Raw genomic sequence first — 23,731 nt, forward strand, 5'->3', positions numbered from 1 at the left:
CCAAGCTGCTCTGAGACACTGCAAACACCGCTGGGTAATGAACTGCTCACATGTAAAAGAACACGTTGCCACACTTCACTCTGAAACACGCAGCGCATATATTTATTTAATGTAGAGGTGCATGGTTTATGTGTATGCAGAATGCTTACCTCTCCCGATTAAATTTAAGAGAATGGAGAATGGCAGGAAGTTTTTGCCTCAGATTCCACAAATGAATACTGTCATCTGCCAAAGCACTAACCAGCGCCCCCTATGGACCAAACACACACACAAAAAGAGAGCTCTAAATCTGTAAGTCACAACATATTGAACATATTATTTATTTTAAATGATTAAATATTAAACCAAAAGCTACAGACAATGACAGGAAGAGGGATAAAACCAAGAGAGAAAGTAAAGGCCCGTTCACACCAAGGACGATAACTATAAAGATAACGATAAAGATGTAGTTCTAAAAATCGTTCTCCATATTAAAGAATAGCAGAGTTCACACCACAACTATAACGATAAAGATATGAGGAACAATATCATTGGGATCACTTTCAGAGTGTTTTTTTTTTCCAGCTGTAGAACGATAAAACACTGACAGCCAATCAGAATCCACTCGACTAGCAAATAGTGTAACAAAATTACCTGAGGTATCCAGCTCTAGTTTCGACAACATTGTATTGCTTCCTTTGAAGTTGCAGTGAAAAAGGCGTTGTATAGCTATATATATATATAAAGGTGTTGACTAGGCGTTGTTTTTATTCCACTATTGACTTCGTAAGCTAAATTCACTGTTAGATTAGATCGATTACTCTAGACTAGCTAGATTCACTGTTTAGATGCGCTCGAAACGTAGCATGCTGAGGACATCTGCTGGTGAAAGACGTGTAAATGCAACAAACTGCTGTAATCGTATTGAATATATAGTTATTGTTATCGGGCCTTAAGAAAGATGAAATGACCATACAGATGGACAGAGCAGAACTCACTTCATTGACGAGAAACTCCAGCTGGATGACAGCAGATCCGCTCTCATGCTGGCAGTAACACTCCACTCCTGCTCGGCCGAATCTGCAGGCTCAGTTAAGGTACATACACCACTGAACACCTCAGAGTACCTGTCAAATGTGCTTAATCCAGAATACCATTATTGTATAAAATGCATTGCAAAATTAAAGGGATATTTCACTCAAACAGTAACATTGTCATCATTCACTCACCCTCATGTAATTCCAACAACAGCAGTATTTTTTATTTTGCTTTTGAGATGAGATTTTAGGCCGAATTCAATACGATGAAACTGGCTGGTGATTTTTCCCGCCAAGGGGAAGAAAAAAAAAAATCACCATAAAAGCAATCCATATGCTTTCAAGTCTTCATAAGTCATACAATGTCTTTGTGTGAAGAACAGGCTCAAATTTATATTATTCTTACATGTGTTTACAACAAACAGCACTGATTAATGCATGTCAAATTTGAGAGAGATATTCGAGAGCTACTTCTTGGAGCTTTACAGTAAAAACAATCACTTTTATTTGAACAGAAAATAGCTCCAACTTTCTTACCATGATTCCCCTTTTGTGTTTCAAAAAAGAAAGAAAATAATACAGAGTTGGACTATAATAGAGAGACTACATACTGTACTGTAGGACTATTTAAATGAACTGCAAAAAGTCACAGCACCTAAATATATGCATATACAATCATATACATTTTAACATTAAAACCTTGCTGAGAAAATGTTTTCATGTCATGTTTCTTCTCAACTTACACATAGACAACACAAAAACAATGCAAGTAAACCAAACAGGGTGCAGCACTAAAGGGAATCTGTGTTCGCAGAGGACTCTGCGTCATATTACCGAGGGTCTTGTCCATTGACTTAACTAAAAGGATTATAGTAAGTCCCTAATCAGAGTCTTAAGTCTTGTCTGTGAATGCTGTTTCAGCCCTCTGGAGTACAGCACTCTAACTGCTCCCATAAACCCCTTCTCCAGCAGGACAACAGCGACAGTCTCCAGTCAAACAGTCATTCATATTCATCAGCACTGTGCTGCATTGCATGCTTTCTATGTGCATTTAGAAACAAATGCGAGTACTGTTTCATATCAGTTTGCAGATTCCAGGGCTTCACAATGGGTGAAGAAACTGTTGTGTTGTTGTGCGTTTACACCCACAAGAGCTCTTTATATTCTCTGTTAGATTGTAATATCTTTAAAAAAATCCCAAATAAAACATCCAGATACTTTAGTTTAGAGCTTTAATTCAACGTCTGTATAATGCAAAATACAATACTGGCGAGTAAAAAGAGGCTCTCGCTATAGCAATAACCTCAGATTAGAAAGCTTCATATCTCCCGAATGAAAACACTGCAAAACAACATATGGACACTGTATGTTGTTACCTCAGGACATCTAACACACTTCTAATGTCAGGGAAGGAATTCTGAAATAGTTGACACTATAAACAGGAAATGGGTTTCTCATCCGTATTGAATCAGCGGTTTCCTGCAGCAATGTACTAATTTCCTCTTGAGTAACTTGCAATTGTGAAAAAATATAAGACCTGAGAGCCCTAAAAGAACACACCCAGCTAACAGTATGTGAAGCTTTACGGTGTCTGATATGTTAGCTTTGTGCTGTTCAGTCACATACCTGTACGTCCTACCCCTTCCAGCTAACGTATCTCTGTTAAACGGATCAATTATGGTAAGCAACATTGGTAGGGCTGTGCTCAGGAAGAGAGCCATTACACTGAAGATAAACTCACCTTGCTGACACAACGGTTTGCGAACAAGACAGCACCAGAGATTACAAGAGGGCAATAAACTAAGAACAAGACAAAACTAATGCATGCCCTACGCATCTAGTCTTGTTAATATTTCACTGTAACACGGCCTCTCTATGAAATGCACTTGAGATTCACAGAGCAGAAACTTACAATTAAGCCCTATTGGGATGGTAATTGTTTCTCATGTGGATGTCTGTAAAAAATAAATTTGCATGGGACCTCAGTGAACAACTCATGCATTCGGATGGCAAATTATTCACGGTGGAGGAGCTAGTTTTGTAATCCTATACGAACCCGGGAACACGCTGCTCACGTGGTCAGTCGCATGATTGTCCGCTGTTAAATAAAATATAATACGAATAAATTCATATTTAATTTAATAAAAGGAAAACAATGTCCTATTTATTATTTAATTATCTAAATCTCCTGTTTAAAAATAGAAAGCCAGACACGCTATATTTGAAATGGTTTTCTGTTTTGCATTAGGCCCATTTCAAAATAAGGGGATGTCATTTGAAAAATATGGAAATTAGCAAAATCAAGTTAATGCAGCCGCTTATTTACATGAGGTTAACATAAAGCTGCTTGGTTTACATTTTTAATGTATATAATTATATATAATATTTTACAATTGTATTGCATGTATTGCTGCCACAATAACAGTCCATTTTAAATGATTACGTGTTTTTTTCCTCTTTCTCCCTTTTTTGTTCTTAACAGCTCCACTCGCTGAGGTAGAGTGGTGATGAAATATTATTCGTTTAAATACTTTCCAGCATTTCATACATATTTAAAGGGACATTGTGTAGGAATTTCTCCCATCTAGCGGTGAAATAGTATTTTGCATTCAAACAAATAGTGCTCTCCAGCGCCTCGCATTTTCAAATGCGTGTTGCATCTACGGTAGCCGTTATGTACCAAAAAGCTATGACAGGATGTCTTATAATAGCACTTCATCGAGTTTTCCTTCGGGTGAACTGGTTTGTTATTTCAAACAAACTGCAACTTGACACAACGAACAAACGAATGTTACAGTTTTGAACAAACAAAACTTACAACCTTGTTTTTAGGGCCTTCTCTACTTTACTCAATAGCTGCTATTCATCAAAGAGTCTGTTTAACTTTTAACTATAAATGTTCTACTGTCTATATAATAAAGTTCACAACCAAGCAATGAAAAAAAGCTGAATTTCGCGGTATTATTATAGGCTATACCAATATACACAACAATAAAATGTGGTAAAAAAAATACACAAAACATATTCAACAACAAATCATTTAAATGTAATGATATTCAGAACAGAACAAGAATGAAAAAAATAACTATAAACAAGCCAAAATGAAATACTTTATAAGCGAAAGTGAAAGTAAGCTGCGTTAGGCTCACGTAACTCTCTAATTAGAATCAAAATGTTTCAACATTTGCGATGTATTTGGATGGTAAACTATTCTTTATTATAGGCTTTGTACTTCACTCACGTTCCAATAGCGACGGAAAAATCATCCTCTTCACACGCGCAAAAATGGTACGAATTGTACTAGGCTACTGACTATATTCAGAGCAGTGGAATTTTTATATGTTAGGTTGACTATTTTATTATGGCTATAATGAACAGGCTGCAATGTCAAGATGTGTGTGTGTGTGTGTGTGTGTGTGTAGGCGGGTGCGGGCGCGATCGAACAGTGGAAGCATGAAAACATAGGCTACTCTGTCATTTTGTTCAGGACATCTACGGATATTATTTATTTATAAATGTATAATTAAACTTGTTTAAATGTACAGTTTGGTGTTGTTTTGTTTTTTAAAGATATCCTAATACAATAAATGCATTAATCTCTCAATTGGGTATTTATCATTAAAGATATAGAGTTTGGAATCTATTTGACCGCTTGCGGCAGTTCTAGTAGTTATGGAATTCTGGCACTTCTAGTGTTAAGACCGTAACATTGACTTACCTGTCGAGAAGAAAGCAGGCAACTTCAGCATCTCTTTTGAAAGCTTTCTCCTGCATTAGCTATCCCGACATTAACCCTTGTTTTTTGTAATCTCCGGTCACGATTCCTTTTACGGTCTATTTTGGACTTTTCGGACGACGAGGACTCCTTATCCTGTGACGCAGCATATGTATGAATGAACGGTGTATAAATAACCATACAGTGCAGCCTTTTAAACTTGCCGCGGCAGTGACAAGCGCCTCTCTCTGCTCTGCTCCTCCGCTTCTGCTGGCTTCAGTCACGTGACGCTGGCTCTGAACGAAAACGCGTTGTGGAAACGCGTTGGCTTAGTACTTTTTGTCCCTCTCTGCTATTATAGTTTTTCAAGATGGCGGAACTACATGGAAGCCTCCGTGGACCTACCCGTCCCATGTATATAAAGATAATAAATTCTTCATTTACGAGGATAAGTCAGATAATTAGCAGAGGTATTTGTATACCATTGAGGACATATTTATGAATAAAAATAGTAATTTTAGATAATAAAATACCTAAAAACCTACACATTGTCCCTTTAAAATGCATGAAAATTACAGTGAAGCACAACAGTTATTATGGTGCTCGGGAGTGGTCAAAAAGGATTTAAACAGGGAATTTTTAATTGATCTCCTCTTGTAAACTCGGCACGGCAATTAAAATTACCACAGGACCTTGATGTTCGTCAAAAAACAGTAGGTAATTCAGCCGGGGATGTTTACACGGTTGGTGGGAGAAAAACTGACATTCTGGATTCGGACAGCAATAAAATCACAGACTAGCCCCTGTAAATGTTGAAAATACCTCACATCCCCATGAGAAACAATTACCGTATGAATAGTGCTTTAGTCAGCCACTATTATATTGGTGTCAAATCCCTAACCTACAGTACCTATTGTTTTTTTATTTATAACCTTGTGTATTTCAAATTCAGTGAGTAACAAGGCACCACTAAATCATAGTGGTGAGCTTTTTTTAAGTCGATGGAGCCCTAGGCAGCCCTATATTATAGAGGAAATATGAGAAATACATGAGATATTATGGGTATGGACAATTTGTCAGGCCATTATGGTGCACCATATTTGTTATGACAAATAATCAATACTAATATAAATTGTATATTATAGTATAGCACATATTATAAATCCAAAATTGGTTTAGTCTGTGGTATAGAAAAGAGATCACAACCTTTAAAAATCACTTAATAATGCTTATTTGAAGTAAAACCAGAAGTAAAAATTATTCTAATGACAGAGGAACGATCAGTGATTTTCCTTACAGAAAAACCAACTGAATTTCGCATGTACAAAAACACAAGAGAAATACATACTTTGCACATAGTGAAATCCATGTGATCACGTCAACGTCATCACATGTGGAAAACATGGGAAATTCATGTGGTTTTTCTGTAAGTACCATAGCAAAAGATTAGGCCTATAATGCTTTCAACGAAAAAAAAAATAGGCATTATTATCTGCTTCCGATATCAGCCCAATCAGTGAACAATGATTCAACGACATAAAGTGAAACTACTACAGGTGTTTTTCATTGCACGTTTTTCAATCTAAAAAAATCTTTCCGTTTTTATTTTTTAACCAAATTATATGGTAGTCAGAGGTGGAAGGCAGGGGGCCAGATTTTTTAAAGGTTTCAAAGCTTCTCTGATGATGTGTTTTGACCGTTTCAGCATCTGTTTCATGCACGCAACAGTGGCGTAGCCACGAGGGGGCCTGGGTGGGCCTAGGCCCCCTCATTTACATGTCCGGCCCCCTCAGATTTTTGATTGCTTAAAATAAAATAATAAAAATAAGAAATTGTTGATATGTTAGTCTAATTGATAGATTGACCAATCAAAATACTGCGCGGTAAAATGCGGCTGTTTTCAAACTTGATTTGACGTGTTGTGCGTAACCTACTCTGTCATCTTCGCGTGAGAGTTCATGCGGTGCCGGTGACAATGGCAGCGTTGTGCAAAGTACAATATTACACACAAAAAGATGAGCGAGAAGGAGAAAATAAGCCATCTACATCTGAGCTTGCTTCAGCTTACTACAAGACGACAGCGAGTGAAGCGGCTAGGAGACAGAAACGTGCATATTTCATCACAGGAATAGCGGTGAGACTTCACGACTCAGATCGGCACAATGCGCAATGACTTGTTTGCAATTGATGAACCGCCTTCACAACCCGTGCAGTTGTATATGAAGAGTTTGATACCTCCTGAACTTTTTGGACGGCGATCAGCTGTAAAATGGCTTGGTCCTAGTAAATTGATATACTGTATATATATGTGTGTATATATACAGTGAGGAAAATAAGTATTTGAACACCCTGCTATTTTGCAAGTTCTCCCACTTAGAAATCATGGAGGGGTCTGAAATTGTCATCGTAGGTGCATGTCCACTGTGAGAGACATAATCTAAAAAAAAAAATCCAGAAATCACAATGTATGATTTTTTAAACTATTTATTTGTATGATACAGCTGCAAATAAGTATTTGAACACCTGAGAAAATCAATGTTAATATTTGGTACAGTAGCCTTTGTTTGCAATTACAGAGGTCAAACGTTTCCTGTAGTTTTTCACCAGGTTTGCACACACTGCAGGAGGGATTTTGGCCCACTCCTCCACACAGATCTTCTCTAGATCAGTCAGGTTTCTGGGCTGTCGCTGAGAAACACGGAGTTTGAGCTCTCTCCAAAGATTCTCTATTGGGTTTAGGTCTGGAGACTGGCTAGGCCACGCCAGAACCTTGATATGCTTCTTACAGAGCCACTCCTTGGTTATCCTGGCTGTGTGCTTCGGGTCATTGTCATGTTGGAAGACCCAGCCTCGACCCATCTTCAATGCTCTAACTGAGGGAAGGAGGTTGTTCCCCAAAATCTCGCAATACATGGCCCCGGTCATCCTCTCCTTAATACAGTGCAGTCGCCCTGTCCCATGTGCAGAAAAACACCCCCAAAGCATGATGCTACCACCCCCATGCTTCACAGTAGGAATGGTGTTCTTGGGATGGTACTCATCATTCTTTTTCCTCCAAACACGTTTAGTGGAATTATGACAAAAAAGTTCTATTTTGGTCTCATCTGACCACATGACTTTCTCCCATGACTCCTCTGGATCATCCAAATGGTCATTGGCAAACTTAAGACGGGCCTTGACATGTGCTGGTTTAAGCAGGGGAACCTTCCGTGCCATGCATGATTCCATGCATGACGTCTTAGTGTATTACCAACAGTAACCTTGGAAACGGTGGTCCCAGCTCTTTTCAGGTCATTGACCAGCTCCTCCCGTGTAGTTCTGGGCTGATTTCTCACCTTTCTTAGGATCATTGAGACCCCACGAGGTGAGATCTTGCATGGAGCCCCAGTCCGAGGGAGATTGACAGTCATGTTTAGCTTCTTCCACTTTCTAATTATTGCTCCAACAGTGGACCTTTTTTCACCAAGCTGCTTGGCAATTTCCCCGTAGCCCTTTCCAGCCTTGTGGAGGTGTACAATTTTGTCTCTAGTGTCTTTGGACAGCTCTTTGGTCTTGGCCATGTTAGTAGTTGGATTCTTACTGATTGTATGGGGTGGACAGGTGTCTTTATGCAGCTAACGACCTCAAACAGGTGCATCTAATTTAGGATAATAAATGGAGTGGAGGTGGACATTTTAAAGGCAGACTAACAGGTCTTTGAGGGTCAGAATTCTAGCTGATAGACAGGTGTTCAAATACTTATTTGCAGCTGTATCATACAAATAAATAGTTAAAAAATCATATATTGTGATTTCTGGATTTTTTTTTTTAGATTATGTCTCTCACAGTGGACATGCACCTACGATGACAATTTCAGACCCCTCCATGATTTCCAAGTGGGAGAACTTGCAAAATAGCAGGGTGTTCAAATACTTATTTTCCTCAGTGTATATATATATGTCCACACTATATATATATATATATATATATATATATATATATATATATATATATATATATATATACACATATTAGTTGCCCCCTCATTTTAAGATGGGCCCCCCCAAAAATAAAATTCTGGCTACGCCCCTGGCACGCAACCTGGATAAGATTCAAAAGGTAAACATGCCAGCAATGTGAAACAATAATGATGCAATGAGTATCAATATGTACAATTTGTTCGTTGGAAAAAACGGGAACATGACTAAATGAATTTCTAAAAATCAAAAATTAAATTTGAGTTTCTGGGTAAATAAAAACTTGAATTTCAGTTACTGTAAAAAAAATAATAATTCAGTGCATTGTAGCGTTTTGCTCTCTCTCACATCCCATGTCTTAATCCCCTGATGGGAAACCAAACAGGGATGTTTACACAGCAGGATTGCCTATACCATATTTGGCAAATGGACTGAATAAATAATGGAGGGCTGTTATAAATAAGTTGCAGTGGACCACAGACTCATTATTTATTCATAAGTGTAAGCATCAGGTCCTTGACCAGCCAGTTTCTCCTCAGCTCATGCTCTCTGTGACGCTGGATCAGAGCCCAGGGTCAGACACTCTCCACGTTCCATGGGAGCCGGAGACCAACCCAACAAACAGATCGCTGTTCGATTCTATTACTGAATATCTTGATCACCACAAAACCAACATGTGATGTTTTATTAACAAAGTTCGGGAGGAGCACGTTCAAATGATCTACTCAATCAGCACGAAAGGAGGCTTATATATATTTAGCCTACTCACCTATGTTCCTCAACATTTTGTTCTGCATCCCCCCACCACCCCGACTCCTCACTCTCAGCCGGTTCCCATCCCAGCCTTGCCTTAGAGCCCTCCCCTCGGACAGCACAACAAATACCCAAACTCTTTTACTCTATCTGATTATTTGTATGTGTGAACACGTGAAACACTCTGTCAGAAGAGACATAGAAATCACAGAAGTCAAGATAAATGCAACGATACATAAGTCACAAGTATATATATATATATGTGTGTGTGTATGTGTGTATATATGTATATATATACACATACATATATATACATATATATACACACACACATATATATATATATACACACATATGCCATCATTGTTAATGCATATAACTAAGAAAACAAAATGTACTAGTGAACAAAAATATTTTTGGCAACTGAAATTAAAATACAAAAAAATGCAAGCAAAATAACTAATTTAAACAGTATGCTAAACTAAACTGCAGTTACAATGTGCACTTCATTATGAACAAAAACTGTGCAAAATGTATTTTCCCTATATTTTCTATATATGACTACTACTTTGTTGCACACTGGTGAATTATTGTTGAATTTAAATTCAACTATAAATATACATTTATATACATTTAACATTATGTGGAGAAAAGACAACTGACTGGTTGTGTTAAATGTCAGTCAAACTATCGAAGAGGGCAGTCCTTGGCCAGAAAACACCATAGGCTGGATTGTGTCTAACCTAAAACAGACCATCCACTAAACACAGGCTTGAGATAAATGCTGGAAAAGATAATTATGTGTGCAAATGTCAGGACCAGGATTCACTCAAATTAAACAAACATTCCAGCTGGGTTCGAGACTAGGGACACTTTACAATGAGTAAACACAAAAATCGCTGTCTGTAGTGCAGAACTTTACTGATCTATGGTGTTTCATCTGTATAAAACAGCCTAAGACACAAAGCTGGTGCTCTTCTGTACACATTCTTTAACTTTTCCATTGCTTTTCATTTGTTTTCATGACAATTTCTCAAAGTAATTAATACAATTTAACTTCATTGTAAAATAATCTATGCTGATTTAACTCAAAAGAATCTAAGGCAGTGCAATAATATTCATCCTGACGATCAGCAGACTTCTTTCTTTCTTTCTTTGGATTTTGGGGTGAAATATGACCTGGATGAGTTCTTGACAGGTTTCATGAGATTCACCCTAAAATCCTTCTGATTAATATTCAATATTTACATGTCTTGCAACACGGTTCAAGTGCTATAATGTACAAGCGAACAGAGCTCTGTAACGTTTAGGAAATCCACACAAAAGTTGTACTTTCTAAAGCGTCAAATTGCCGACCACAATGGATGACTCACTTCAAACAACAGGGGTTTCCGCTGAGAGCAAACAGCCGTGCAATCTGATAAGGGTGCTGTCATTCTATATGCCCTAATAATACAGGCCCAAGTGCAAAAGATTACAATGCAGCTGAAGCAGACAAACTTGTCAACGGTCCTTGCAACCGCTGACATTTGTTTCTGCAAACTGAACAGTGCCAACAAGGCAGTAACCCAGCTCTGAAAAGAGAGAACAAAGAGGAGAAGAGCAAAACAGAGAGGAGATGAGATAATGGAGAAGATGACTAGTCAGAGAACTGTCCACACATGTAGGTTTTGCACAGCACAAGGTTGTACATCTATAAAAAACTGTCATCAGAGCATAATTAAAATTCGGTCTCTCTAGCCAAGTATGCTTGAGTAGTTCATTAAAGGAGACTTAAATATATTTAATGAAAAACACAATTAACTAGAAAACGAAAGCAAGTTCATCAAGACTAACTTTGATTGTTGGTTTAACAAAGTCTTGCCTGAAAGCTACATTTACGAGATTATATACGCCTCAGAGTGCAAGGACGCTGATAGGTTGTTGCTAAATTTTTCCCAGTGGTTGCTAGGGTGTTGCTAGGTAGGTGTTCTTGTTGCTAAGGTGTTGATAGGCAGTTGCTAATATTATAGACAGAGACAGATAGATAATGGCATTTTTAGGTGGCTTTTAATATGCTCTGAATGGTTGCTAGGACACTGTTAGATAGATATTGAAAATATTAAGATCTAATATCCTCCAATCTACAGAAGAATCTTGCATCCTTCTCCAACATGCTTCTGAAAACAGATATACACATAGCACACTAATGACAAGCTCTTTGCGCAATGAAAAAAAAAAAAAAAAACACATAAAATTATAGAGCTATTTGACTCCACGGCTTGCACTCTGCCTCCCTGTCCAAGCCGAACTCGAGCCATTAGTAGGTTTCAGAGTGATAAAGTAGAGATAGGATCTGTCCAAACAAGATTAAGAACAGTAATCAAACAGGCCCTGGGTGCCTTAAACAAACTGGAGGAGTCTCAAATGGCCGTTATTTAAAGCACTTGGAGTTGGATGCTGCCAACAGCAGCCTACAAGAAGAGCAGAGAGGAGAGGGTCATAGATCACAGGGCAATCAACACTGAAACAGCGCTGATGATACTAAAAATAGCACTAATCAATTCAATTTATACAGCGCTGGAGCCTAATAAAAAATTCTTCGAGCATGAATTGTAAGGCGTCGCTGGCTGTGTAAATAAGCATGTAGAGAGCTGAAGATGATATCGGTTTTCAGCAAACAGTTCTTGGGTGGCACTTCCTCATTCAGATTCTTAACGTTTCTTAAAGACCCACTGTGGTGAAAATCAAGTTTTTAATGTTGTTTATGTGTCTTTGTGGTGTTATTTTAATATGACAAACCATGTGCAAATTCATAAGTCAACACCATTGCTGAGTATTTTCTCTTTAAAACTGCAGTGAACCAAAGAGGGTTGTCAGACAGTCAGTCTCAAAAACTCGGTTTGAATTCGTTGGTGTTTCTGACGTCACAAACTACCTTGTAACCAATCACAATAAAGTGACAACAAATTTCTAAGATATTCTTCTAGATGGCTCAGGAGTACCAACCTTTTGGATGTAATTTTTCAACCACCAGGTAAAAACATCATAACTTACAAGAAAACTAACAACAGGGCTCCAGACTGTGAACAAAGTGTTGCATTTTGCGACATGTTTTCTTGTCGGTGCAACTAAATTTTGTTAAGAGTACGACCACCACGTTACCCGACCGATAAGAGCTGCCATTTCTGTCGCTTATGAAAAATATTAAACAGCAATAAAACGAAAGTGGAACAAATCCGTAGTTCTTGTCTGAGCTGCACAGCGAGGACCGTTTATCACCTCGCAGCGGCAGCAATATTACAGCGCAGCGCGAGCTCAGAACAGGTGTACTCGCGGGGCAGATCATGATCAAGCGACACCGTTACTACACAGACAGCGCTGGGAGATCCACTGAGAAAAATCTTTTGAATTAGTATTAATACATCGCTGCGAGATCTAGTGAGAAGCATTCAAATTCAGTGCAGAATTATCTGTTATATAAATCATAGATATCAGATCAAACAGAGCTTACACAGAAACCAGGAGAAACATTGTGCCATGAACGAACAAGTTATAGAAGGCTTTTCCGTCCACAAATCACCAACATTCACCATGGATTTAATGCAGTAACGCAAACTGTAACCATGGTATTGTGGCAGAAATAGTCACATGTTTTTAGATTATTAATTTCAGGGTTCATGCAAACTTTTGAATGTGATTTAAATGTTCAAGGATTTTCAAGTGCTTCACACTTTTTCCAGCACTTCAAAGCTCTAAATATTATCCAATTTAAATAAAAAATGTATTGTGATGACCAAAAATATTTATTACTACATTTTTCCCAATAAAAATTTGTGTTTTACATGTTAGGATAATCAAAGTTAATTTGATCTGCATCAACTCAAGCTCAGTGCTTTACTGTCAAATGTGCATTTCTAAGAAATAAACGTAATTTTATTAGTTACTGCACTTATTAATGCAAAAACAACAGTAATTTTATAATTAATTTACCTTTATGATTAAAAATCCCCCCACTCTCCAGCACTACCAGATCAGGTACTAGTGCCAGCATCTGTAAAACTTAGTGGCCCCGGTGCTACTGCTCTCAACTGTTAGTCTGGAGCCCTGGAACCACCAGATTGATGGAACCTGATGGAACCTGCTAAGTTTTCCTGCACCGATCTTGGTAGGAAGTTCTGTGAAATTCTGTGAAATAGACTTAATTATGTTAAACAGAGCTGAGATTACTACATTCTTGTTGGAAGATGAAAGCCAAACAAATAATATTGAATAAACGTACATAAGTAATAGATGTTTACCTCCTGCACATTTGTAAAGATTCCTTTTCACAAGAAGTCACCTGATTTGAGATATTTATGTCTGTAGGGCTGTGCCGGTGTTGTGCCGAATTTCGACCCCCGCCAAATTATTACCCCCCTAAGTATCGGTAGGTTTAGGATTAGTTGTGGGGGAGGGGTTAGGATTAGGCAATCAGGTACTGACTTCAACGAGGGGAGTAATAATTTGGCAGGGGGTCGAAATTCGGCACAACACCGGTAAACTTGACAACCGAGTTAGCCGAGTTAGCCGTCAGAGTAGCACCGGCGGTGGTTCGCCAAAACAATTTTTTGTATGTGAATGCTGTTTTACATTAATATTATGACACGAGTGAAGCAAAAAGCTTTGTTTACAAAATAAATAATAGGTTAGCAATTAAATGTTACATCGCAGCCATGGAAAAGTTTGAATTCATGACGAATGAGAGAGTTGTACATGAGCCCATAAATTTAAACTTTGTCGGCTTTGAATTCTGGTTTGCGATCTGGTCACCCGATTATCAGCGAATTTAACAATATTCCATTAGTTATTCCATATAGAAAGCTTGAATTGTCTACTTTTAAACAAGACAATTCAAAACGAAAATAAACCGACTAGCATATATGCTTCTATTCTGTATGAAGTGTGCATTTCTCTCTATATAGGCGCGTTCACTGCGAAGATGACGAGTCAGCATCGTCAAACATTCATGATCATTAATTTTGCCGGTTCTTTGTGACAGCCGTTACGTGCGTTACTGGCAGCGTCACCATCTGGTTACATGAACGCGTCACCACCGCATCAGCACCAGAACATGGAGATTTTATTTTAGAGAATAATCGCACAACCTATTAGAAACTCTATGATTAAATCAACTAATCGAATATTCAAAAATCGTGACTCATCCCTCCATGGAATCTCTTGTTTCTTTTCCCATATCGGCACTCGCGTCTCACCCATTTCCAAAGGGGATTATAAACATTTCTTCCTTTGTTCGCTTTTAATTAGGCCTATTATTTTCATATTCTTTACTGTGGTAAAGTAGAAAAAACGCTGTAGGACAGATAGCCTACATTTTTACTTGTACGTCAAATTCTTTTTAACACAGTTTGTGCTTGTTATTAGACATATGGCAATTAGTAAGGCGCGTCAAGTTTATTTGTAAAGCGCATTTCATAGGCATGGGTGATTTTAGTTTGGCTTTCTCTGGCAGCGCAATATCAAACACAGCCTAAATGCCTTGCCCTTGTGGAAGATAAAATTCGCTCTTCATACCTTTTACAACAAGTAGAAAACATGAAGATATCAGAAAAGAGATCGATGATCTCTTTGTTTGCTCAAAGCGCAGAGCGGTAGGCTATATCACGCGTCTTTGTGTGGAAATATAAATGAAAGTTTTTTTTTTTTTAAATAGATTCAACTTTATTATATTATTTAAGTTACCAGCATTTACTGATATTTATTTCAATGCTTTACAGTGTGTTGTTTCTTTGTTTGTTTTATATTTCAAAACAACCCCCCAACCACCACACCACCGCGGTGGTAAAAAACTGCCACCGTCACAGCCCTATGTCTGACAAACATATAGATCACAAACATGCAGAATAAGTTACACTCCAAAGTTTAATATTTTACATTATATTGAATATGGTAAATGGACTGCATTTATATATAAATGGACTGCATTTATATAGCGCTTTCACAGACCTATGGCCACCAAAGCGCTTTACATTTAGCCTCACATTCACCCATTCACTCACGGCGGTGTCAGCCATGCAAGGCGCCATCCAGCTCGTCGGGAGCAGCTGGGGTTAGGTGTCTTGCTCATGGACACCTCGACACTTGGTCAGGTGGAACCGGGGATTGAGCCACCAACCTTCCGGTTTTAGACAACCCACATGAACCACTGAGCCACTGCCGCCCCCAGTATGTCTAAGTATCTAATATCCAAGTATGGACTATAAATAGTAACATTTGTCCTAACAAACACTTATACTTATAACCCACAGCAGCAGAGACTAACTCCAGCATTCATACACTAATTCTACATTCATCAGCTTATTACAAAATTCATCATCATGAACAAATTTTGCAGCACAATCTACACTAAATTATATAGTTCACTTAAAATAAAAAACAGAACTAGTATATCAAATGTACTCTTCAGGTCCCATGAGGAATGTTCTGGCTTCGTAATCTAGTCACAAGCTTTTTAACCCTATGACAGAATCACCTGACTTGTTGAAGTCATTACACATCAACTGACTTGTTGAAGTCCTTACACATTATGCAGTAGGCCTACACATATTTAGTGAGATGGCTGCAAAATAAGAAAAGATGAAAGAAAGTTGCATTCTAAAGCAAAAGAAGGCAACTTCCTCATTTGGTAAACCACAGTGGTTTGCGGTGCTTCTAAGGAGAGGTTCCTTCAAATGTGATGCTTGACTCAGACTTTTTGCACAAATCTTTTTGTGTCTTAAACACAGAAGATTCTGATTTCATTATGGTCTAAACAAGTATCATAAAGAACAAATATACATTCAACTTAAAAGCTTAATAAATCACTGCATGTTTAACACACTAAAATAAAAAAGTCCGTGTTTCACCATGCACAAAACCTCATCAGATCACAGAGCATAATCAGAACAAAAAGCAAACAAGAATCAATTTGTGAATTATTCATGCATAAAACCTCAAAAACGTTTGCTCCTTAGCACTGCACTTTGTATAAACACTACCAAGCAAAGGCGAGACTGCATATTAAAGAGCTCTTCACTGTTTTTATGCCGCCAAACAACTTAAACAAACTGCTAGTTCTTATTAAAAAAACTCCTGCATGTCCTGCAATGCTTCTGAACACACAGATTGAGACACAAGGGACCAATCATGTAAAATTAGATATTTACTGTTAGTAAACACCTTATTGAGTTTGTGTCTGCTGAGATGTGGCGGTGTTCCCCAATGCTGGGGGCAATGAGGCAAATCGATACATCTGTCTTTTGATAAATAGCCCAATCGACTGAATGACAGTAAGCCCATCACCTCTTGCTGCACATTAACACATCCAGGCAACAGCTGAGCATGAGGACTGAGCCAATCAACTCCACTATACACGACAGAGAAAACTGACCTGGCGGATGGCTAGTGACTTTCCACAAGGACAAAATGCCATTGATAAAGTGCAATCCACTGCACACAGTTACAAAAGCATCATACCAGTGCACTCCTACTCTCAAAATTAAAATCTGACAACGCCAAGTCTGGCCTTGCAACCGTGCAACATTAGTAGGGATGGGCGGTATAACTTACATTATATAGAGCTTATGCACCACAGAAACAAGCACGCATTCATCTTTCGAATTTTGTGTTTGAACTTCTGTTTTTGCTGTAGCTCTGTATATTTATATGGCATCACTGTTGAAGAGTATTTAAGCTGGTGAAGTGGATTTACTTATAATAGAGTTAACGAAAGTTATCACGAGCATTATAATGTTTGAAGCAGATGTCATAACAAATGCCAGTAGACTGGTGTGTTCACACTTGTAGTTAATTCTCTTGTTTTCTTTTGGTCTGGAACAAAAAAGAAATAATACATTTAGGGCCCTATCTTACACCCAGCGCAATGCAGCGCGATCCCACGATGCAAGCGTTTTTTGCTAGTTTCTTTTAAGTGTTCATTTTTAATTTTAAGTGTGAACACACCCTAAAACGAACAGTTTATTCATAAATCCGTAAAATCTTACCTACATGCTGTGGCAATACAAACCGGAAGACAGAACACAATGAGCGCAGCGCTGAAAAGCGGCGGGGCTATATGAGGATTATAAAAGGGCTTGCGTAGACTAGTCGGGTAATTGACTACGTCAACCACTAGTGGCGCTGTCGAAAGCCATCGATTACTTGAGCACGCAATAACCATAACTACAAAGTTATTGCGTGTCAATTTACAATGTGTTATTTCAGCAAAGTTAAATACAAAATAACATACAATGAAAGAGACGTAATTGTTGCAAACTTTGGGCTGTCAATTAATAAACACTTGTTGACATAAAAAAAATGTATGTCTTTTTTAAAACCGTAACAAAAAACACGAGTAGTCGAGTAACTAGGGTATTGTCTTGACAAGTCTCCAACTAGAAAAGGAAATAGGAAATCAATCATGCAACCCCTAATATATATGTCACGTTAATGGTGTTTTTCACAAAATAGATGATGACATGAAATACATTTGGGAAGTAGACATGCTATACTCGAGAACTAAGCTATTCTAAATGTTTTTTTATTATTATTATTGTGCATTCAGTTTTAATGACTACATATTAAAGGACAAACTCAAGAAACGTTTAAATGTATCACACTGCAGAGTGATTTAAAAACAAAGGAAGGGAAGGTCAAAAAATTATGTGACCATTTACTGAACATAAGATGTACACTAAAATATCTATTAACCCACGAGAGTCGTGCAGAATCTTAACCAGCTAACAGATTTCTACTATTGCACCACCCAGCTGTACTTTATAGCCATGTTTCCTTTGACAGAAATGTGTATATCTGATTCTGAACATGAAAACACTCAGTAATAAGCAGGAGCAGCTTGGCTGAGTGTGTGTGTCTCTAACAGACGTGCACAGCAGGACTGGCGATGTTTCCAGCACGTGCGAGGTGGCATTCTGGCAGCACCAATGATGAGACGAGCTCTGCAACATATGGCAACAGAGCTGCTCATGCCACAGTGGATATCATTAATGAGTGCAGCTTCTCTCGGGATAAAGACCCTGCTTCTAGGAGATGTGCCTCTGAAATGAGGCTGCTCAAATTACATGACTCTGAGAAACTGGCTTCTTTGATTTTTACCGCCTGGAATCAACTGAACTTCTCACTGATGACTGAGCATAATAAGCACAACTTTTAAAATGCTCAATGTTTATTTTGATTTTTAGTCAAGCAATGGAGGTACTCTAGATATGCACAGGCCAATGTATATCTGAGAATGTCGCCATTGGCCAATAACTCCGCCTACTCGTCTGAATAATAAAGTGTGAACATTTAAAAACATACTAACAGCACTGAGAATAAATGTATTTTTAATTAAAACAAAATACTGCTGTTTATATTATAAAAGCAATGAGTCACATGGTTTATACCACAAGGGTGTTTTACCAAAATAAAACATCATTATTGCCTTAATGTCATATTTATATCAGCCACCCTGCCTTCTAGATATTGGCATCAACATCGGTCACTGAGTAACACACATCAGTCAATCAATAATACTAGGCATGTTGATTTCTATGCATGTTTTGATCATGTTCAAGCTAATTCCCACAGGCTTGGGTGTCTTTCCTTTAGTTTTCCTTTAGTTCCGTTGAGCCAGTAGCTCCTATGATGGTTCTCTAGTGTAAATATTCATATCTCCTGGGTGAACAGCAAGGCTCTTAGAAGCTTATTTGCCAAAGGATGTTTTGTATTTTGCAACTTATGTAATCAAATGTTGGAATTTAGGAATAAATGAGCCGCACATTCCGCAAAATTACTATGCAACAATACTTCCAACACAGAAGGGTGGGAGGACTGCCTTTGTTTAGATATACACAAACAACGCATCCACATTTGACACTTTTTTCTTCTTCTACTGTAAGTGAGTTAGGCTAGCTATGTTGCCAGCTCTTCATAAAAAAGGATACAGTCTTAGGGCTCCACTCTGTGTGCCAATAGCCAGAATTTTCTGTACAGGGTCAAAAGCCATGGAGGAGGGTTGATAGGGAAAGCCATGTCGCAGTGTCTGTGAAGCAGAACATGATTTGCATTAAACTACAAACATGACAATGGAGTTCTTAAAGGAATAGTTCACACATAAAATGAAAGTTCTTATTCACATTTTGATCTAAACCTGTGTTGACCACGTCTATCAAGTGCCCTATATTCTAAGTCTTTAGAAGCAACTTTGATGAGAAACTGACAGAAATTTAAGTTGTTATTGGCTGATAACCTTCCCTGTGACCAAACACAATGCACCGATGCAAAGATGTGAATTGGATAATAAAATTTAAAGCAATTTTTTAGAAAATAACCTATAATCCAATCTGTCCCTCATACAGCCTCAGAAGACTAGAATATTAAGCACTTTTACCATACTTTTATTGTTACTTTTATCATGTTATTATATGTAAAAGATCTAAGTGAAGATATACAAAAATTCTCCATTTCTGTTCCATTGGAAACACTATACATGAAGGTCAGTAAATAACAATAATTTTAATTTTTTAGGCAAACTTAAACTTTCCTTTGGAAAATTGTATGCCTGACAGAAAACATCATTCCATGTCAATAATCTCTAAAAGACTTGAGCAAAGAAAACACAATGTTAGTTAAACATTGCATATGCGGAAACATCCTTAGGTCAGTGCATAATCATCATGATACTTTGAGTCAATATACATGAGGTAAACAAAGAAAAATATATAACAAACAATATATCAAGCCATGTGGAGGAATACAAACAACGAATAACAATTCAGAAAACACAAATCATTAAAAGTCAGCAATGCCTTTCTTTTTTTATCAGCGATAAGAACTTCAAAGTAGTCAAATGCTTACTAAAGTTAAAGTAATACTGTGTGTATGTAAATAATAACTGGGTCTGAACAGGGTGCGGGATTGTTTTGAACACAATTTTAAATGTTCCTGAAAGTTCTGCTGCCACAACGCATAATTCTTAAAAGCACAAACATTATTTAACATTTGAAAAGTTAAAAAGTTGCAATTACAGTATATTCACAGTTTATCAAATTGAAATTACTAAATATTTTTAAATATCTATATTTTTGTTAAATAGTTTTAGTTATATTTTCTCATATTTATTTTGTTATTTTGTTTCTGCAAGGTCATAATTTAATTGTATTATAATAGGGCAATTCTGTCAAATCGACAAAATTTCAGAAATTTCCCCAGCTCAAATTTTTTGATTTTGTTAATATTTTTTTCTGAAGAAAGAAGAGCATAAATAGTGATGAAAGCCAAAATATTAAAAGTCATGGATGTATATTTAGGGAGTTATCCATTGTTTTGTCGAGGGGGTCAAAATGACAATTTTCAACTGAGATTTGGAACAAGGGGGTAAAAATGACTTTAGAGAAAATGGCAGCATCGTTATTCTTTTACACTTGGTCTATTAGTAAAATCTGTTGAATTTAACAATCTTTTTGGCATTATGTGCCAATGGTGACATTTCCAAAATGGGAAAAAGGCACTTATTTAGTTTTTTGCCCAAAGTTTGCATGCCTGTAACTCAATCTCTTAATATCCTTTTAGATTCTAATTCTCAACAAACTTTTCTTTTGGTATTTTTGTACTTTTAGGTCATTTTGACCCCTCTATACAAAATAGCCTAGTGGATTACTCACTAAATATACATCCATGACATTTTATATTTTGGCTTTCTTCTTAATTTATGTATGTCTTTACTTTCAACAGAAAAAAAGATAGGTATTTCCTGACAGACATGTTTGACATAAATTAGTCTGTCATTCTACCTCATACTAACTTAAATCAGTTTCCCTCCTTCCATAATAACCAACATTAGATGATGACTATGATAAAGATCCACCATACACAGTGACACTCAATAATATTACAATTACATTGAATCAATATAAATAAATAAATGGCAATCAAATAATAATAAAATAATAGTATTTCTTATTTAAAAATAGTATTTTATTCATTATTATCATTATTAACATCAATATGTAACCTTTTTTTAATAATTATTAAATATTATTTTTAATTATAAAATATTTAAAAATATATTAAATAATCATTAGTTTGGTTCCTACGATTTTCAACAGCCAGTGAATTAGAACATAAACCATGCATTCACACTGTTATGTTTTAAAATCCGAATTAAACTGCTAGACAAGACATTAAGCACAGGTATTTCTTGACAGACGAGACTGACACGCCTTTAGGGCATGACAGAAATTAGCCTGTCATTTAAAATGACTCATACTAACTTGAATCAGTATCTCTCGTTGAAAAAGTAATTATAGAGTAAATGAATTCGTCTTAAACACCGAACACCGATTAGTCAACAGTCAACTCGGACGTCACACGAGTGATTTATCTCGATGGACCGACCTCTGGGTGATTATTCCAGTCGGTGACGGTTAAAAAAACGAGTGTGTGTGATTAAACCGACTGTGATGCGAGTTGAAAACCATCGACCCTTGGCGAGCTGCTTTTAAATGCACAAGAATATCATTAATATTGAGGCGAGTTGGCGCCACTCACATCCACACACAACACACACACACACACACACACACACACTCAGCCCCCTGTATGAGATCACAGTAACTAATCCCACCTTGCAGAGCTGGAAATGCTCTGACTGCAGGGTCTCCTGAATCAAGTCATTCTCCCTGCTTCCCGATGGAGGGGACGCGGCAGCGGAGGAGGAAGAGGAGGACGCAGTCAAACCGTCCAACACCTTCCTGATATTAAACTTCTTCATATTACCTCCAGCAAATGCAAAACGAAGGCAGAATGTGCATGAACAGAGCGAGCATAAACCGAAGGTGGCGAAAACAGCCACACAAGCGCACTGTTGTTGATGTCTCACATGTCAGGCAGTGTTGTCATCCCGTCTCGTGCCCGAGCGAATGTCATAATCCCACGCTTTCCTAAACAAGGCCGCCGGGTCGAAATGTCACTTCTTTTTCATTTTAATCGCGACGCAGACAGCGTAATCCAGTTAGATTTGGTCAATCTCGCTGTGTTCCGTTCCCTCCCCTCGGCTGGTTCCCCCCACTGCTAACGCGGAAACGCAGAGCGCTGCAATCCCCGCGACGAGTCTGCGCTGTCGACGCGACACCCGGATGTGTAGGAGACGCGCCGCTGCGGCGCACTGACTCAGGATCAGTGCGATTGGTCTATGACAGTTATCTAAAATAACCTTCAGCAAAGTCAACAGTACGAACATTAGAGGAGGATTATGATGAAGATGAGAGCAATCACCCACCGTGATGATGATGGCTTTCCTCGGTTTTATTTTTGTACACTCAATAATAGCCTAATACAATTTTATTGAATCACGAATGGTAATGAAATAATAATGAAACAATTATATTTATTTTTAAACAATTAGCTATTATTATCAAACAATATTAATAAACAAATATTATATTAATTTGGTATTATTATTATTATTATTATTATTATATTTAACAATATTTAATAATAAAAAAATACTTTTTTGCTGCTCAAAAAAACATTTATTATCATTATCAATGTTGAAAACAGTTGTGCTGCTTAATATTTGTGGATAAACTGGTCATTCTTTTTAGGATTCTTTAAAAAATATATATTTATAACAGTTTTTACAAAGATAAAACAGATCAAAGTCTCACAAAAAGGTATACAAAAAGTATGCTATACATAAAATAAACAAACAAAGGAAAAATATCTTTTTTTAAAAGACCCCCACCCAAACCCACACCAAAAAAATATATATACTTTTTAATTGTATATTTAAATTGAAGTAGTTGTCGCAATAGGAATCTGCCATCCTATAGTCTATTATAGCCTATTGTACTATAATAAAATGAACAACATAAGCAAAGAACAAGTCATGAAACAGCAACATATAGAAATATCCATTCATATCCAAATATCCATGTAACAATGTTCGTAGGACGGAAGGAAGAAGACAGGGTCGGCGTACTGAGGATCGTGGGGTTTTATTATTTCTCTCTGATCAAAATCAACATAAAGCGCACTGTAAAAAATTAAACCGTGATTTTTACGGTAAAAAAACGGCAGCTGTGGTTGCCAGTACTTTACCGTCAAAAATACGGTAGCAACGTTATTGGTTTTACAGACTTAACTTAAAATTTACAGTAATGAACCGTATTTTATTATCTGATATAATGTGAATTTACCATCCTATTGAAGTATTAATTTCTGTTTTGTACCATTGTAATACACTGATAACCACCAATCACAGCAGTGACGAG

At 37.3% G+C, this 23,731-nt stretch overlaps 1 protein-coding gene across 4 annotated transcripts in view; it reads right to left on the minus strand.

Annotated features, from left to right (window-relative positions):
• stxbp5b (syntaxin binding protein 5b (tomosyn)) overlaps nucleotides 1–22,600 on the minus strand; it is a 50,545-nt gene extending 27,945 nt beyond the window's left edge. For all 4 annotated transcript variants that reach the window (XM_084097624.1, XM_084097623.1, XM_084097622.1 and 1 more), the window contains exons 1-4: nucleotides 22,084–22,600; nucleotides 19,403–19,500; nucleotides 978–1,059; nucleotides 150–250 (exon numbers count right to left, since the gene is read on the minus strand). In XM_084097624.1, coding sequence (XP_083953750.1) covers nucleotides 150–250; nucleotides 978–1,059; nucleotides 19,403–19,500; nucleotides 22,084–22,230 — 428 coding nt within the window. In that variant the 5' untranslated portion in view covers nucleotides 22,231–22,600. The remainder of the gene's footprint in view (nucleotides 1–149; nucleotides 251–977; nucleotides 1,060–19,402; nucleotides 19,501–22,083) is intronic.
• Nucleotides 22,601–23,731: the final 1,131 nt, after the last annotated feature.

Source organism: Abramis brama, assembly GCF_963993115.1.
Source record: "Abramis brama genome assembly, chromosome: 21".
In the NCBI taxonomy this organism is placed as follows: domain Eukaryota; kingdom Metazoa; phylum Chordata; class Actinopteri; order Cypriniformes; family Leuciscidae; genus Abramis; species Abramis brama.